Raw genomic sequence first — 20031 nt, forward strand, 5'->3', positions numbered from 1 at the left:
ATTTCTATATTATATAAAAATCGGAAAGAGACATTTTAAATATGTATTTGTATAATAGAATATTTTTATCAACTCTAATTTTAATAATTTATTGAAAAGTATTAACATTTTGGAATTAGTTTCTTACATTGCAATTCACACCAATAATTAATTTTTTTTTTCGAATAAGACTCACACATTTTTGATTTCATACTTCTAAGTAGAAGATTTTTCTGAGAATATCGTTGTTTAAAAATAGGATTTTGTATGTAAAGAAGTATTTTACAATTTAAATTTTAAAGTTCAGATGAACGAAGTTAACTGGCTGCACAGAACTGATATGGCGGTTACCCGCAAAATGTTAGCCCACTTTAATAATATTATAGGTATTATAGGTATACCATATTATGGGTACTCCGCTCATCAAACTTTAATACTTATAAGTAATAATCAATATCTCATTAACCAGTAAATACTAGATAAAAATTTGATTTATATATAAATTCATATTGAAATTCTGTGTTCATTAGAAGACAGGGCTTTGCAAGTTATTAAAATAATTTTGCCGGGAGCATTGCGTGTAACACACGATTTATTTCCGATTTTTTGTAGTATGCAGCTTTGCAGCTATATATCCAAAATCATTTTAGATAGTACCTACTACCTACTATATATGTATATACGATATACCTATATGGCTATATACACCGTATATATAGGTACACTGTTATTTTTAGAATATATACTAAATTTAAACAATTAAAAATTTTTTTGTTCTTTTCTGAATTATTATTCTCAAACTTTGAACTAAAATATTATAATGTTTATCGCTTTCTTGCGTTAATGAGGATATTGCTCGTCTTCAACACAAACTACTGAAGATATTTTGTTTCTACTATATTATATTTAGTTATTACGTGTGTATATATGCGAGGTACGTATACGGTATTAGACCTACGAAAAACTTGGAAATTTTAAATTTTTAGTAGAATATTTATCTCATTAACTATAATAAAATATATTGACGTATATAGTATTGTATTACTGTTTGTTATATAATATTATAGTCGACTTGCATTCGGATAATATGTGATTTTATATAATAATATACGTATCATTTTCAAAAATCTTAGTTCCCAGTTTCACAATAGTGTATAACGTATATATATATATATTATATAATATAAATCCCTCCGAGATATATATATGTGTACATTTTTTTTTTGTCATATTTCGCGCAGGCATATCGTATCGAATGGTTAGGGGGTGTAGTGTTAGGGGGTAGGCAGAACGAGGGGATTTCTCGTATAATTTAATATCACCGCGAGGGTGGTGGGCGTGCCGTTGGCGCCCAAAGCGCGCGCGGGGTCGTCGGTGGCGTCACGGCTATTACACCGTTCACGCGGCGGAAGAGTAGTTCGGCGGGGGTGGGTGCGTGCTGTGGTGGGACAGTCGTCGGTCGCGGTGGCGGGGTGAATCGTGCGCGGACGGATGGGACGGTGGCGTGGGGGTTGAACCACGACCGGGGGGAGAGAGGTGTCGACACTGCGGTCGGGTCACCCGTGCCGCCGCCGGCGGCGTCGAGTTCTCGCTTCTCTCATTACCGTCGGGAACCGCCGCGGCACCGCCAGGCCACAGCAGTAGTCACACGTCAGATGCGCTTGCGACATCATGTGACGTCGTCCCACTTCGTTATTATAAATCGCGCGCGTGTTTATGATGACAGGAAAATGTGAACCGGACTCTTTGCCCGTCGTCATACCAGTCGCGTCCGAGACGTCTTCCACAGGAATCCACGACAACAACAATAACGCGTCTTCTGCGGCCACGCCGTCGCCCGTCACGGCCACTGTGCATCCCTTTAGCAAGAGGGAACCCATCGTCACCAGCTCATCGTTGATATTCTCACAGTCGTCTAATCAAAAGGATGGTAAAAGGGTAATACATCATTTTTTTTATCATTATAATTTACAGTCTATAATACCATTCATTTAAATCGTTTGATCGACGTTTATTATTTACGTAGTTTTAAGACTATATTAGTATAAGCAGGTACAGTTTATATGGAGAACGTTTTGAAGTAATCCAATAATATCCACTTCGTATACTCTTAGATACCTTAATTCATAATAATATACCAGGTATTATCTAAATAATGTAACAAAAAAAAAACGATCCAACATTACAGTATATATATATATATATAATATATAGGCTATAAGTATATCATACATGGAAATGAAAATTATTCATTTCCGTTTATGCAGAGAAAATATATCTTTTAATAAGATGTTCAATTGATAAAAGGTATCTTTCTTATTATTAAACTTGTGTTTTGGTTGAGAAAAATACGTAATATAGGGACTAATAATTATATAGTAAATTCCTATATACCTATACAAGCTCTAGTTATTATTTATAATTATTACCAATTATTTTGGTAATATGCATTGATAGGTTTACATTGATTATAATATACAAACATAATAATATAAGAAACTTGTTACTTAGCTTTATGGATAGCTGCTTTATCTGCATTGAAAAATAATACAATACGATTTGCCTTAATATTTATCGAGTTAAATATTAGTTTTGGAAAATAAAACTAATTTTTAACTATCTGAGGTATACATATCATTTAGATGTCGTTATACAATTTATATGCATACGATACACTGCAGATACACGCATTACACGTGCAAGACTTATAGGTACTATATAACTACACTATTTTATATTGTTGTTCATATCGAAAACCTGTACTTGGGGTTTTCGGTATACGTTATTAAAGTTGTATAAAACGAAATTTGAACGAGTATAGTGTTTTAGTTATTATAAACTGTTTGAATAATCAGGGTAATCGTTTTAAAATTTTAAATGATATAGGAACTAAACTGATGGTTTAAAAATTAAGTAATTAGTAATTACTAATTATTAATATTATTAAAATGGTTATAATTTATAAAATAAGTTTGAGTATATGATAAGTACAGTAGTTCTAAACAAAATATTACATATTTTTTACTTCATATAATACCACATTATAATATTATATTGACATAAAGTAAATAATACATCCTTAATACATAAAGTTAAGTTTCTCAAAAATTACTGGTTCGAATTTTAACGGGTCGGACAAAACTATATTGATTAAAAAATATAACCATTTAAGTAGAAACAACTCAAAAAATAATAACAAATTATATCCTTATACTACTATATAGGCATTAGGCACCAATACAAAATGTAAACTGTCTAGTTAATTATGACATTTTTTTGGAGGAGGGGCGAATTATTTGATAGGACTTAGCCCCCGTTAACCCACATCAACACATATGATTAACGTTAGGTGCATATTATAATGACATTATTAAATATTAATATACATCTTACTACCTAAGTCCTAAGTGGATGATCTTTTAAAAAATGGAATTATCGTCTATCAATAAGTGACAACATTTAATCTTAATACAAAGTTTTATACCAATATATAATAATCAACTTGGAATGTAAATTTTAATTGAATACAATTTTATCTAAATTAATATTTAAAAAATGTAAAAATAAAACTATAATTCTGAAAAATATTCTTTGTACATAAAACTTAAAAAACTTTAAAAATGAAAACACTATAGGTACTTAAAAGCCAGGGATGGCCAACCCGCGGCCCATCTTAGAAATTTTTGCGGCCTGCGAGATTTATCATACATTTGCAAAAAAAAATTTATTTTTTCTATTTGAAAACAGATTGAAATATTATAAAATGTTATAATACTGAAAGTAATCTGAATGCATATTGCATAGGTGAATAAAATATAATTATGTTTTTATTATAGCCTGGTATCTTCTGGTATTCTTCCGTTCAGGACTAAGAAAAAAGTTTAAAAAAAATATAACACTTTTAAAATATAATTTTAGTTAATAATACTGAACAAATATCATATTCAAATAATTTAATTTAAATACAAGTTGTGATAATATACTATTTTGAATCTACGCGCAAATCAACGTTTGGATGTGTTGCCAAAAGGTAACTTCTTCAAGCATGATATTAATTTTTAATTTCAATATTATATTGTTATTCATGTTATATTATAATCATTGTTCCCTACAAAAATTTATTAAAAATTGACTATAGAATATATCAAATCATTTGGAACTTTGTAAACTAAATTATACTAAATTACTATAATAATTACAGGTTTGGTAACATTATAAACTGATTGAAAAAACAAATTATGTACTTATTAAAGTTTAAAGTTTTTGTGGATTTGATATAATCTATAGTTTTTTCTTAGTTTAACATAAAAAATAATAATTGTATTTCATGCATGTTAGTCGTGTAAGTTAGGTTAATAACGTTTGATCATTGTTCTAAAAGTTTGCAATAGAAAGCTTTAACATATACGTAAACTTATATAGTTATATTATGTATTGTTTGACCAGTGGGCGAACTATGTCTTATTAGTTATTTCTTTCTAGCGTAGTTTAATAGTTGAGATTGAAAATCGGGTAAAAACAGTGGCCCACTCTGAACAGCGAATATAATATTACATAAGCACTATTATTTTGAAAAAAAAGGTATCGTTTTTAATACGTTATAGGTATATATTGAACATATTATATCGAAGCAGAACCAATATTGATTTTATCTACCAAATTTTGAAGTCGTAACTATTATGGTATACAAAATTGACAAGTCAAAAGACTTTAATCGAAAAAAAATGTTTGTCTGTAACGGCAAACTCAATCTCCCCCCAAACAACAGCGAACTTTACTAGTCGAAAAAAAATACGTTTCCTCGACAATTAGCAGTTACGGAAATAAAAACCGATTATTAAAAATGTCCACGGTCATCTTACTTACGGGGTACCTACTAGTTTAAGAAGTAAGAAGATAGGAGTAAGAATGAGTCGACTTTAGTGCGTGATCGGGCCCGACGCAAAACCGGGCAGACGAGTCTGTGCAACCCCTCCCGCCGACACCATTGGTGGTCCGGGTGTCGTCGTCGTCGGCGGCGGCGGCGGCGAGAAGAACACACTCGGACTGCGTTCCGAGCGGACGGGGCGGGTGGCCCGGCGCGGTGGCCGTTATAATAATAAAACCGATCCCGGCGGCTAGCCGGTCGAGTTAACGTGCGCGCGCGCGCCATCGCCGCCTTTTATGTGTGCCTACGCGTGTGAACATTTTCGTTCTCCTCCCCGTCCCGTCCGCCCATCCGTCGGCGCGCGCTCGCTCGCGCCGCCGCCGGGCGCGTGTGTATGTGATATCTGGTCGTCCGTGCTGCCGGTAATAATAATTGCAGCGGCGATATCGGTAGGCGAAGGGTTTATATAACGAACGTGCGTGTGCGCGCGCCCGTGTGTGTGCGTGTAAACGAGCCGGTAGGACGTGGACGCGGCGGACGCGACAGCCGCCGCCACCGCGGCGGCGGGAAGCGTTGGCGGGCGTGAGCGCGCGCGTGTGTGTGTGTGTGTGCGCGCGTGTACGCCGATCGGTGGCGGCGTTGTTTGTTGTTGTCTGCGTGTCTACCGGACCTTCTATACTAAATCGGGACTCGGAGCGCGCGGGCCGGCGGCGCGGCGCGACGCGGGTCGGCGGGCACTACTACAACACACAGCACTCGTCCGCCCGTCCATCCGCGCGCCGCCAGCCAGTGTCGGGTGCCGCTACCGCCGCCGCCGCCGCCGCCGCCGTGCCGTCCTCTCCGCCCGCCACAAGGACGCGCTCGTCCGTGACCATCTAGACAAACATTGGTTGCTAAACGTGCCGCTCGGTTTCATATTATACACGTAATATATTATATTATATAGGTATATGTTATGTACTGCGCGTGATATTATAATAATAATATAATACCCACTACAACTACTGTGCCACCGTTCTTTTTTCCACTCGCGTATATTCTATATAATATTATATGCTGTTTAATAATATTGTGATTTACTGACAGGTGGAGCGTGCTGGGTACGCAGCTTCGATAAAAGGGCCGCTTGGAATTATATGTACGGCTTATGTAGTGTAGGGCCACTATAAAGCCTAACTGAATTTATTAAACATCAATGAAAAAACATTTTTTCTTTTCGGAAAAAAAGACAGAATATTTTATATTTTAACTTTTTGAGCAGTTTTAAAAAACAACTAAATACATAATATTATTTAGGTGCATTTATTGGATTTATCTGGGTGTATTTTAAATTGCATTTTTTTAGATTTTATTTCGATCTTTTTATAGTGCACTAAATTCAAAACCATAGTTTAATAGTTATAAATTTATAACTCTATAAGATGTAAAAAAAAACATCATATTCCCTACTTTGAAAATGAATTTCAAATAATTCAAATTTGAAGTTTCTAGAGCCATTCATATTTTAGCTCTTACTATCTTACTAACAATATAAGAGTTATTTTTTCTTGCAATATAATATTAAGTTGTGAGTAGATACAAATGTGTATGAAAGAGGGTGTAGGAGAAAGCCCCTCAGCATACTCTGAACAAAAATGCTGGCTCCGCCTATAAATTTACTTCGCACGTGGTATACCTACTATAAGTCTGTACGCGTAAACGTCACATATATTATACAATATTAATAACTGATAATTATATTTATCGTGTAACTCGTTCAAATTGTACAACATGTGGTTACTGTTTTTGCCTTACTCTTTTTGTGCGCGTGGTTTCATTGTAGGTCCGGAGAATGTATTATACATTGTATCATGTTGTATTTTGTACCTACCTCAAGAAATAGTAGATACCGCGCATCACGTACATAAATATATCGATATTCGATACAGCCGATAGGATATATCCTGTATTGTTATGTTTTTAACAAACGCAAATAGTCTTTATTTCTTTAATATTCTAAACACGCGTAATCTGTAATTGTATTGCAATTTGAAACTTGCGAGTTGTTAGCTAGCGCCTAGCTGTTATACTAGTTATAAGCACTCTGCATGAAGCGTGTGTATTTTGATATTTTAACTATTATGATCATTTTAATCGTTTCTTAACAGCAAACTAACTGTTAGTTTTTCATACCCATTTTTTAACAGTACGAGTTGGCAAATAGTGAATCTATATTTCCTCCCATATTTCTTTGTTCTGCAGCTGGATGACCCTGGGCTAAACAGTAAACCACAATAACAACAGTGATACATTTAAACATTTTCAATCAGCATGTAATGTGTTTTTTGTAGTTTTGTTTATATCTTTTTCTGTGTGACCCTCCTCCCCCCAAGGGGTGGCTCGGCAAGACATGGCCAGGTCCTCAGCACGGGTCTGCAAAAAAACATAGTTGATTCAGAATAGCCAACAAATGTTCTACCAACACAATGTCTTATTAAAAAAATGCAAATGGAATTTTGATTATTAGTGAATTATAATATTTTCTTATGAAACGTAACAACTTTTTTTAGACAAAGATATAGCTGTTGGTAATTATTTATTTTGAATAGTAAAATATTGTGTTGATTGAAATATAATAATTGTACATATAATTTGATATTTGAATGGCATTTTATTACCCGCATTATTATATAGGATATAATAATATATTATATTATCCTATAACGAGAGTACAATATAATAATAATATATACAACAGTTGTATAGTTACTGTACAAGGCACAAGCATTAGATTGTTGCGATTTTATTCGTATAGTATACGATGTGGGTCCTATATTGTCCTAACTCCTAATATATAATAATCTTCACGTATGGTGACTGGCGGCTATAATATACTTTAGATTAAACGTCGCATGTGGGCGAATTATTATTTTAATGTTCGTTTTTATTAACGATTTATTAATGTTGCGTGCACGAAGCAATACATAAATACACTGTCTATTACATCGGAGTTCGGATTGGGCATCGGTCGGGGGTTTTCAGACTTCGGCAATCAGCGACACATACATTTTCCAAGACTGGCTGGACCCTGCAGCCTGCAGAGTGCAGGTCACACTGGTCGAAAAAACTCGCAACGAGTATAACAAAAAAAAAAAAAAATCGCTGATGAAATGAACTTTAAAACATCACGTAAGCTTCACGCGTCAGTGAATGCGTCGGCTATCATCATTATATTATATGCAGCCGTGTGTAGGTTTAGGAGGTGGGCGCGCGTAATCATCTCGATTCTGTTGCACGTATATGCACTATAGCCGTTTCCTCTTTATATGTGTATATACGCTATATATGAGTATAAATGACGATATAATATAATACACGATAATGACCAGTGGCGTAACTTGGAGTGGTTTTTCCTGTTGGAAGAGGGGGGGGGGGGTGAAAAATATAATTAATATGTTTAACTTGTATTGTGCAGTCTAAAATTATAGTGAGAAGGAGGTGATACACTTCTTTCCCTCAAATAATAAATCCATACAGCATGTAATCAATAAACAGCAGTCCCTGAAGTTCTGTAAAATTAGTGAAAATATATTATAAAGTTAGTCCATAATATATAATATCCATATTCTAATGAGCAAAACTTTGAGCGTACCTATTAAATATTAATATAAATTATAATACACAATTATACCTATATTTTAATGATAAATTAGTAATTAGGCGCACTTAAAACATGAGAGAGGGCAAAACGATATCTTTACACAGCTAAAAAGCATATCTGAGGCCGACTATGGCATTCGAGAGACGAGAACACGCCATTCCCGATCCCCCCTAAAAAAAACCATCGTTTTATTATCGTTGCTGTACCTACATCCGCAGTCGACCGCCACATATAAACTGTGCGCGGACGTGCATATATTGTGCATTAGGGTTTTATAAGCTTCATGGCAGCAACCTCGACACGAGTGGTTTGCTGACCACTGGATGGCCGTACACCAGCGGAGTTCTGCTCGTTAGCAAAGGAGGCGAATGCGTCAGCTTGTTAAGGACCCGCCGCGATGGCGTTACTATAAAAGAGGCCGCCGCTTATCTTTCCTGCGCCCGCCCGCGCGATCCAGCATATCGTTTTCACGCGACCAAAGAGGTGGACGAACAGGATTACACCGAAGAGATGGTGGGAGGGGGGTGAAAAAACCACCCCGTAATGCGCCCGCCTAAACCCCTAAACGGTAAAACGCACCGATTTTGCAACATATTTTTTGTGGGAGAGGAGGGTTATCGTTTACCTAAACTATTTTTCCGTAGGTATATACAACAGTTTACTCATATTATGTGTATACGTATAGTTATAATATACCAAATAATCTGCTTTCACAAAAACATTACTCATTCGATTTTTAAGATAAATTGTTGATTACGAATATTATTAGTTTAATTACTATAGTGGGCTGTGGCCCCGGGTCGTTTCGCACGCCCACCCCTCTGGGATCTCAAGGGTTGCCCTTTGTATCTTGCAATTTATTATATTAAAAACAAAATGTATAAATACATAGTACCTCTTTTTTATAATATTATTGTTTATTATCTTTATCAAGAATTTCATTTTATCTTTTCCAATATCGCTGTCTTACGTTATACCGAGTACCTACTTTTTGACGTAGATTTTTTTCATCGTCAGATAACTAGAATCCTCTCTTTCTACATATAATATAATGTTAGTTTCGTTATGGTCTATAGTAGGTACTAGGTATATAAAGATATGTGAAAGAAAAATGTATGGGAGATTATTATTATTTTTTGTTATTCTCAATTGTTTATAATTATAGTATGCGGAAGATAAAAATATACAAAACTTTTTTACATGATGGAAAGAATAATGTATAGGTAATAATGTAATAAATAGGCATTAATAACGCTTCGCGAGTTCGTCTAAACTGGGTTAATTATTATTGACAACGGTGGATATTGGATAATACACCTCTACATAGTTTATATCATATAATTTATTATTATTTATTATTCATATTATATTTTATTATTATTTATTGACCTGTATTTTAACCCTGAATTGTTTTATATGTATTGCATATAATACATATAGTAATATGGTAATTATATTAACAATAATGTTTAAAAGTTCTAACATTTAGAGTTAAATATTGTAAACTTTTTGTTAGGTTTTATTTTCGTCATCAGTATTTGAAACAGTTATGAGTTTCTTTGAATCCTGGATTCCACGCCCTAAATGTAGGCTTACTCCAGCTTTTTGGTATAGGTAATATTATAATATCACATTATACGGTTTCGATTGCGGTCCGCACGCGGTGTGATGTAAGTACAGCAATAATAATAATAATAATAATAATAATAATAATAATAATAATAATGATAGTAATAATAATAATGGTGATAATAATAATAATAATAATAATAATAATAATAATAATGATGATGATAATAATAATAAGAATACGTGAGTCGTGCGCGCGCCCGCTTTCGGTGTGTGTACGGTTACAGTCGCGGCGTGTGTGTGGGTAGTGTTTGAACGTGTCGGCGCGCGGCGGCGGCGGACCTAAAGCGGCACGACGACGTCAAGTCACGGACACGGGATAAACCCCCCGGCGGCGCACGGATCTGTTCCTCACTACCACGCGCCGCCGTCAACGCTACCGCCGCCGACGCCAACGCACGTCGCCGCCGCACACACGGCTACGATATTATACACACCACGCACACGCACACGCGCGTCGCAGTCGTAGTCTGTCAGAGTCGGCCGCACTCGACGTGTGCTTGTGTGTGCGCGTGCATAAATCATGGCTCGCAGTCTCTCCGACCGCTCACTCGCGCAGTCCCTCCCTCACTCACTCACTGTCCCTCTCACACTCGCCTCTCCCGCCACGACTCTCTGCAGTATCTGTTTTTTCTCTCTCCGTGTCTCTTTCGTTGTCCCCTTAGGCACGCGGCGGCGTGCACGCTCACCGATCCTCTATATATATATATTACTATATAATATACACACATCGCTCTATATACCGGGTGATCCATTTAACACAGGATACTCATTATTCCGAAAGCAATTATTGTTTTTTGAAAATATTTTTTTTACACAATTTAATGTCGTTAATTTTACACACACAAAAAAAAACGTTTTTACCATATCCCATCGTCGTCGATTTTTAAAGTTTTTAAATTTTTTAATGACAACACGCGTTTCCTTATTACAAATCAGAATATTTTTTGGATTCCGTTACCTCATTTGCTATAACAATTGAATTTTGGACGAGTAGTTTATACATGTGTTCAAAGTGTTCAAAGTTTCGATGAGCGGAGTGAAGTCGTACAGGGATATCCTACTAAATTTTGGTTCACTATAACTCCGCTCATCTAAACTTTAAATACTTATAAGTTATAACTAATAAACTACACACTTGACGCTTGTCCAAAATTTGATTTTTGTATATTTAAATATTCCGAATGATATTCTGCTACGGAATACGAAATTAAAAATGTATATTGTCATTCTAAAGAGTAGAAAACTGAAAAAAATTATAACGATAAAAATAGAAAAAAATTTTCTTTTGTAAGTGACTTAAGATTGCGTAATAGAAATATTTTCCAAATCGTTAGCGCTTTCTGAAATAATGAGTTTTTGCGTTTAATGGATCACACCGTATAATACTATATTATATATTATACACATAACTCTATACACGATTCTTCTACCCATCAGAGGTTCCACAATGTGCGTATACGGTTTTATACTGTACAGAGTGATTCAACGAGCCCGCTCATTCCCATTTTTTATTTTCTTTAATAATGAACTTTGGAATTTTTAACTATACTCAAGTACCACATTTTCAATGATTATTTCTTCGTTTTTTTTTTATTTTATTCGAAGAGTGTCCCATGACAATACAAACTTCCTTTTTTTCAAATTAGCATCTTTTTTACTAGGCAGATATGCAAATTATTAAGCTGACTTTTTTTTTTTTGCAAATATGAATGTTTCTAAATCAAAATTCGAACAAGTAGATTCTGAGTTAGTAATACATATATATATTATATATATAAAGTCAGCTTAATAATTTATATATATATATATATATATTATATTAAGGACAGTTAGATCCATTATTTATTACACTCGGACATTTTTACGGAAAATGTTGATGGATTAATGTTCCGATAAATTCCAAGTTTTTTTGGAGATATTGACAATAAAAACTCATAAATCATAATTAGTTAAAATAGCATATTATTACATAATTTCATCGAAACCGAGACGACACGCGACGCAACGTGCAGGACGTCTGCTGAAACAACCAATGCCGGTCATTATTAATATTACATAAATTATGATCGATCCAAGTAATGATAATCAGTTTGTAATATCGTACGAATTCAATTTAATTTTTAAGGAAATAATATATGATTTTTAACGTAACTACAGTTATTAAAAATACATTTTACAATTATTATAAGTATAACAATTGCTGTATATTTAGGCACTTTATAATTTTAAGGGCCAGTAGGGCTAAGACCTGTGCATTAAACTTCGGTAAGGCTTATTTGCCCCAAGCCCCCGCCCCACCCCGATTTCCGCCTATGCCTTAAATGTTATATTAAAATCTAAGTTCGCCCCCCCCCTTAAGTATATATTTAAAAGTTTCAACGGTTGTAACAATTCGAAAATTGTTATTATTAAAAGAGAAACGGGAGTGAGCATGCTTGGTGAATCACCCTATATGTAACACACATGTTTGGATCAACTTACATGCTGTGTGACGACGACAACTGAAGTTCCGTATGTATATTATAACAATATGTATACACGCGCTCACATCATCACGACCGGTCCGCGATATATTGTTTTCGAGTATTTCCCGACTATCAAAATATTATAAAATATTAATTCAACAACGTTATCCGTACGAGTACTTACGTCTTATATTATCTAAGTGATTCGTCCGTCTTAATGAAACCCCTGCAAACATGTGTTGAACGAATTTCTTCATAATTATTAAAATGCGATGAATAATAATTATCAAAATTGCTATATTAACAAGTGTGTGCATATGATAGGTAGGTAATGCATATGGCTTATATTAAATGCATTATACAATAATATAATAATAATAATAACTTAATTGCAACAATAACTTATCTTTACACATTTTTAATAAACAATATTGCAGCACCCCCAAAAACCTAAGCTTGTGCTGGGAGAACAAATTATAATTGAAAATAAAATGTATAAAACAGTATAAGGAGATTGAATTAGAATATAGACACAAATAATATGAGAGAGCATCTAATGAGGTACAGAATCCAATAACATGAGGCCAATAAAGAATAAATGAAATAGATGTACAATAAGTATTATATTCTGTAGGTACGCGTATCTTTAGCTCGTAAATTTTCTTATAATTTTATTTAAATTGCCTATTTTTAACCTCTCAAAAATTGTTCCTGTTTCGTCCCTCAATGATATTAGCAGAATGCCGATAAAAATAACAAATTTCGAAATTTAGTGAATTGGAAAAAAATTGTTAGAAACAAAACGGAAGCGATTTATTTTATAGTGGCGCTGATATACATATATCAATATAGTATAGCCTGTAGGATATTTTTGGCTTATAAACAAACACACAATGCGGTTGCTATAAGACATAAAGTAAAATAATAACATAATATTTTAACGTTTTGGTTAAGGGGTGGAGCCTTGGCCGTGCCTAGATTAATGGTACTATATTATAATATAAATTAGTTTATATTTATGAATTGTAATTCATTTTAATTGATGTAAGGCGGGTGTCTAATTTCTAATATCTAATGAAGATAATATAATAAATTTAATATATATATAGTTTGCTCTTATACCTACTTATTTATATACTCACCTAATTATTAGTCTTGAAATTCAACGTGAGCTAAATGAATCGTTTAGGTATTACATATTTACATTGAATGTGACTAATACCGTGCGCGTGTAAATTAAACTAGGTACTGATGTTAAAAATAATTTATAATTTACTTATTTACACACCAACATTGGACATAACGCATGGGGGCTTTGGTGGCTACGCCCCCCCCCCCCCCCCAGAAACTCAGTAAAACTCACCCCTCATGGTGTTTACTTTCATTTTTTTACATTTTATCCGAAACTATAGTTTTAAATGTTTTTATAATTTTCTAGTCCTATATAGCCCCCACAGATAATTATACCAAACTACGCCCATATGTGCTTCAAAAATATTATTAAATACATGAATATTGAACAAGATCATTTTCTATAGGACTTTGATATTTTATTTGTATAAATATTTAAATTTAAATTTAATGTAATTAGTAGTATTTAAAACACAAGACTCTAGTAGTTGTATAGTGTCCATCATTTATTTTTACTCAAATATGTTATTGTTCTTAAACAATAGACATTGATGTTCATTATAAGAAAACTAAAATCATACTTCTGGAACTAATTATGTCTACTAGCTATTGGATATCATTTTAAATTTATACATTTTATACATTTTATCATTTAAAAATCATTAATTATTAAAATAATAATATTTTAATAGTTGACTTATGATTTATTGTTATTGTTTTTAGGCCAACAAACCACTAATGGAGAAAAGAAGACGAGCAAGAATAAATCAATCGCTAGCGCTTTTGAAAACTCTTATTTTAGATTCTACTCGAACAGAGGTAAACCTATCTAAGTTTTTTAATTTTAGTTTTCACTCATTTGACATCATTTGTATGTTTTTTTCAGAATACCAAGCATTCAAAATTGGAAAAAGCTGACATATTAGAGCTTACCGTACGCCATTTACAACGGCAAAAAGTTCTGAGCTCAGACGTCAGGGATAAATATCGGGCTGGCTTCCAAGAATGCGCTAGAGAGGTGAGATTATTATTTATTATAAACTCACTAAAAATAAAAACGTTTGACTTACGCCGTGTATAGGGCACACACGAATGAATATTGTATGTTAACTTGATGATTATTAGGTTACCAGATTTTTGGAGTGCCCCGAACTGCATATGTGCAGTACTGGAACTGGAACACTTCTTTCTGCAGGTTCTACAGTTATAGAGCCGGCTGTAAAACAACGCCTATTAAGACACTTAGATACATGTTCGTCAGAAATTGATTTAGATTTTAGCAACTCTACAGTTGTTATCCCTGATGTAAGTGTATAGATATAAATATACTATGTATGTAATTAATCATTTTGTTATAATTATTAGTTAAACAACAAATTATATTATATAATATGTAAATATTTTATTCATTAATCTTAATACAGTGGCGTCGAATAATTATTTTTAAACATGTGGTTTGGTTTAAATTAAATATAAATATCAAGTATAATAATAATTATGTAAGTACCTGCTTATTATTTCGTGAACAATGATGGAGAATTAAACGTAGCTAGGAGGTACTTTTTAATTTGTATAATTTAAATTATAATATTTATTTCTAATAACGGAGAAAAACGTTATTCTAAAACGTCTATTTCAGATTAAATTGTGACGACTTTTCAATTCACTTACGAAAAATGTATGAAATTTAATGTTTCGTATACAATTTATATATTTTATATACCGCGTTGTTGTTTCTGTTTCTCCAGTAAAACAAAACACGAGGAATAACTTAACTGCTAAATCAAAGTATATTTAAAATAAACCTTTAGGACAAAAAGCAAAAAAAAACGAACAATTTACGTTTGGATGACTATTTGCGGACTTACGTGTAATCCGTTTCAGATGATATGTTTCATAGACGATTGTAGGGACTAATATGTTACTTATGTACCGGATGTTTTGATGTGTTCTCGTGTTTCCAGTGTCGTACTTGGAATTTTCCGATTGCAGTTGAGGGGTGGGGGGGGGGGGGGGTGTTAAAAATAATATATCTATATAGTACTTATATATCATATATATTTTATAAAAACGATTTTACATTTTAATATAGTGAAAAAAAAGCCAAAGTGGGTTTACCTTCCTCCCTAGCTGTGTACCCTCTGCGTCGGACGTTACAGTAATGGAATGCCTAAAGTCCTTCCTATTTGTGTGAAATATAACTTTGAGAAGCGCATCTGCACCTGTGCGGTAGTTGGGGCCAAACAATCTCGATAAAGTGATGAACGGAATTTTCGTCGTGTGAAAAAACGCTCGCCTCGAACCATGTATGCACCATATACATCTGTCCAGGGACACGCAAATAGACAAGCTCGTAAATAAATAAATATTTTTACATGGGGACAGTACAACAGTTTAAATCCATAAGTTGTTTAGGTATATTTAACAATACCTATTATAAGCTGTATTCATCGATAATAGAATATTAGGTGTCTATCTATATATTACGTCTTAATGTATATTGGTTTTGTGTCATCTGAATAATACCAATGACAAAATATGTCATTAGGGATAAAAAAAAACCTTTGCCACCTCTCCTCAAACATTGGTGATATATTTTATGGTTAAAAATATTGTATTATATTCCATCAAAAATTTACAATTGTACTTGCAGGTACTTACTACCACTCACGACCCACCTATCCACTGAATTATCTATGACATTGATCGTAGGGTGAACCATCTAGGATCGACGCCACTGTATAGTCGGTGCTAATATATTATACAATATACATACTCGAATTATTACATTTCGTATACTATTCAGTTTTAAGAAATTAATTATTTTTTTAAAGGATATTATCGGCGGGGACGAAGAATCAAATTGTAGCACGATCGACAGTAAAAATGATCGTATAAAATGTGAACCTCCAAAGAAACGAGCTCGCAGTAAATCTGTGGGTGTAGAAGATAAGGTAATAGATCGTGGTGGTCTGACAGCAAGTGTTGTTGTAGCGCCAACTAATGATCCTACACAACCATTATCTGTTGTACAGGTTGGTAGTATTTGAGAATTATCAATTTTAAAACATGTTTTTATTGTTTACTTATACTTATACTGAATAATTCTAGGTAATCCCTTCACAACTTCCTGATGGCCAAGTTGTATTCCTTTTACCAAGCCACTACGTCCATTGCCAACAAAACCAAGGGGCTGAACAAAGGCCTCCAGGCGATGAACCTATTGATTTCAGTGTAAAAAGAGAACATGAACATGACAGTATGTGGAGGCCTTGGTGAATTAATATTATAGAATTATAGCCAATTAGGTGTCTTCGAAATGTGTTTTTTGTTTCAATCTTCTTAAATGAAATTTTCTTATTTATTTCCCCTGTCTGTGATACAACTTAAGTATTGGTTTTCTGTGGTGCACATTTTTTGAGCCTTTTATTAGAAACTTCATAATGTAATAATATTGTAAGAGTGTTAAGATAATTTTTCCATTTTAGAAGGCTTAGTAAAATATGCTTTGATCAAACCTCATAATTATTATTTAGAGGTTTTCACACAATTTGATCAGTAATATTATTATTAGTATTATAATATATTAATGTTACTAATATAAAAGCATAAATCATTTTACAATATATTATGTAATTAAAAAAATGTATTATAACGTTTGTACCTAAACCTGTTATTATTTAAAAGTCTCCTTTACTATTTTGTCCCAATTACTATTTAATTATAATTATGTGCAATATTTTATTTATATGTTATGACTTAAGTCAGTAGTTTTTAATTATTAATAAACAAATATTTTAAGAGGCTTGATGGAAGAAAGCATTCAATTTAGTTTTCATTATTTAAAAAACTACTCTAAGTACAATATTTAGAAATTAAATTTGTAAAATAAAATAAAATTGTATCTTAACAGTTGAAATATTATATCTAAAATGTATTTTGTATATTGTGGAATGTAATTTTTGTAGTAAGTTCCTTTAGGTTACATAAAATTTGATTTAAGTTGTAAAAATAATATTTTATGATTCGCAAATGTATTATTCTCTGGCTTATCTCTTTACGATAATATTAATTCACAAATCACGATTCACCAAATGCATATGGCTTTCTATATTAGAATAATATTTTTAGTTATTCTTGTATATTGTAACAAGTTTAGAAAATTATTTCAATAAATGAATGGCAACATGTCAACACTCGTGTAATTGTAAATCATATAAAAATCAGCATTTCACTCGAATGAACAATATAAAAGAGTAAACCTTATATGTATTGATATTAGTATTTTTTTTTTAAGATGTAAAAGTAAAGTCATTTAGGCTCTTTATTATTTATTTATTTATTTATTTATTAAAACTGTTATGGAGTGTTTATTAAAAATTGTAATAAAAGTAGATTTGCCTTGTTAATAAAACTATGTTATTTTTTATTTTATGAGTTAAAGCTTTTACCTATACTATTTGTCTATTTACTTAATCTTTATATAATAGAAAAAATTATATTACTTTTATAAAACTAACCTATAAATAGTACCAACTACCAAATAATAATAAATGAAAATTAGTTCCGGAATTAATTAATTTTAAAAAAAGTGGGCAAATTAATTAGTTTCTCATTCGTACAGTATTTTACGGGATTGTCCCATATTTGAATGAAGCATCCGGGTGTCCTTACAAAAGGTCAAAATTAACATTTTTGCACTGTATATTAGATAGTTTGTTATTTATGTACCTACCTTATTTTAAAATTGTTTCAAAAATTAAATTTTTCACATAATTTAGCATTTTAAAGTTTAAATGATGATTGATAAATTATAATATTGTCAAATCTTTGTTATTTGTTTTAATTATATTTATTTCAAGTATTGAATAATGTGCTTATTTTAAATTGTGGAAAAAGAAATGTTACATCGAGGCCAAAATATGTAATCTTAGTTACCAAATATTTACTAAGAATTTGTATAAGAGATACCTATTATATATTTATAATTTTGTCTTAATACGTTAAATGTCAACATAGGTCCGTATACCCAATATCTCAATATTTTTTCGGGTACAAAAAAACCTAGTAACTATATGTATTTAAAAAGTAAAAATAAACTTTTTTATGGTGGAATTATAACTTTTTAACTCTAATAAGGGACTGCACCATCACCCCTTCCCTTAACTAACATGTATATATAAATTACAAATATATAGGTATGATTTAAAATGTCCCGTTATTTAAAAAAATAATTCTGGGATCCTTAAAGTGAGTAATTTTCTGAACAGTAGGTTTATCGTGCGGGTCTCACTGTAACGGGAGTGTTAAATTATGTAACGGACCGAAGGATGGACCGCGTCGGCGTTCGTCCGCGATCCGAACAGTATGTCGCCTGTGTGATTCCGTAGTCGACTAAGACGATGGGCTTTCAGTGTGCTAGTCGTGAAAAGGCCGACTACGAGTCGATGACGATTGATGGCCAATGATCGGCGATGATTGGACGGGTTGCAGCGGGCCGTGGAAGTCGTGGTATTCGGGTGGTTTTGAGGAATACCCGCGGTCCACAGTGCAGGATACGACCGTTCACAACGTCGGCGACGTACGCGGTCGTGTGCGATTTGTCTGTCTGCTAAACGAATCGCTGTGCCGTATAGAGCACAAAAAAATCACATTTGAAAATTGAATTGTGTGTATGAAATATAATTATGTACTCTAAAAGTTTCATTTATCCACGAACAATATTGCAAATTACAACAAAACAACTGGTTGTAATACCTACCTATGTAATTTCAGCCAAATTTGAATTTAAAAAGTCTGTAAAAAATAACCGAGTGTTTATATATTTTTCTAGATTTTTCGATTACAGTAATTGATCATTTTCGAGATTTTAAAAAATTTTGTCAACATTTTAACTTTAAATACTTATAGAAAAATTGTGCCTACGGATTTTTAATATTTATCAACTGCTATTATAACAACTTATAAGGAACCTTGACTTCAATTTTCAAGCTTTTCGACCCAACGAATACAATTTTATTTACATTTATAGAATAAAAAAGAGAGACACATTAGAGTCACACTAAAAATAAAATCGAGTTTTTCTAAAACCGGTTTTGCGTAAAAATCTCAGTTTTTCTTTAATTTTTTGTTTGTTTTTCCTGACGCTTTTGAAAACTTTTGGGAAATTTTTCCCCCCAATGTTTCAACTGGATTCCCTTTCTGGCCAGAAAAGATGATGTTTTAGAAAATTGAAACATTTTTACTGTAGCAAATGGTGATGACAGACAGAAAAAAAAAAAAACACATTGTAACATCAATGCATTCATCGCTCCGCT

At 32.9% G+C, this 20031-nt stretch overlaps 2 protein-coding genes across 2 annotated transcripts in view; both read left to right on the plus strand.

Moving 5' to 3' along the window:
* Positions 1 to 1841, plus strand: part of LOC132938373 (RNA-binding protein 45) — a 32818-nt gene extending 30977 nt beyond the window's left edge. The window contains exon 11 of the mRNA XM_061005166.1: positions 1706 to 1841. The gene's annotated coding sequence lies outside the window, so the exon portion shown is untranslated. The remainder of the gene's footprint in view (positions 1 to 1705) is intronic.
* On the plus strand, positions 1562 to 18144 carry LOC132938374 (transcription factor HES-1-A-like). Its single transcript, XM_061005167.1, has 6 exons — positions 1562 to 1917; positions 14438 to 14533; positions 14601 to 14732; positions 14840 to 15019; positions 16549 to 16749; positions 16826 to 18144. Exons 1-6 carry the CDS (start codon positions 1696 to 1698, stop codon positions 16991 to 16993), a joined length of 999 nt encoding a protein of 332 aa, XP_060861150.1. The 5' UTR covers positions 1562 to 1695; the 3' UTR covers positions 16994 to 18144.
* The last annotated feature ends 1887 nt before the right edge of the window (positions 18145 to 20031 follow it).

The sequence above is a fragment of the Metopolophium dirhodum genome, chromosome 2 (assembly GCF_019925205.1).
Source record: "Metopolophium dirhodum isolate CAU chromosome 2, ASM1992520v1, whole genome shotgun sequence".
Classification (NCBI taxonomy): Eukaryota; Metazoa; Arthropoda; class Insecta; order Hemiptera; family Aphididae; genus Metopolophium; species Metopolophium dirhodum.

What these genes read in the sequence shown, in the direction of transcription:
- LOC132938374 (XM_061005167.1), top strand. Translation starts at nt 1,696, where the DNA reads ATGATGACAGGAAAATGTGAACCGGACTCTTTGCCCGTCGTCATACCA. An exon ending in ATCAAAAGGATGGTAAAAGG is followed by an intron (nt 1,918 to 14,437) that starts GTAATACATCAT and finishes TATTGTTTTTAG; the next exon opens with GCCAACAAACCACTAATGGA. An exon ending in TAGATTCTACTCGAACAGAG is followed by an intron (nt 14,534 to 14,600) that starts GTAAACCTATCT and finishes TGTTTTTTTCAG; the next exon opens with AATACCAAGCATTCAAAATT.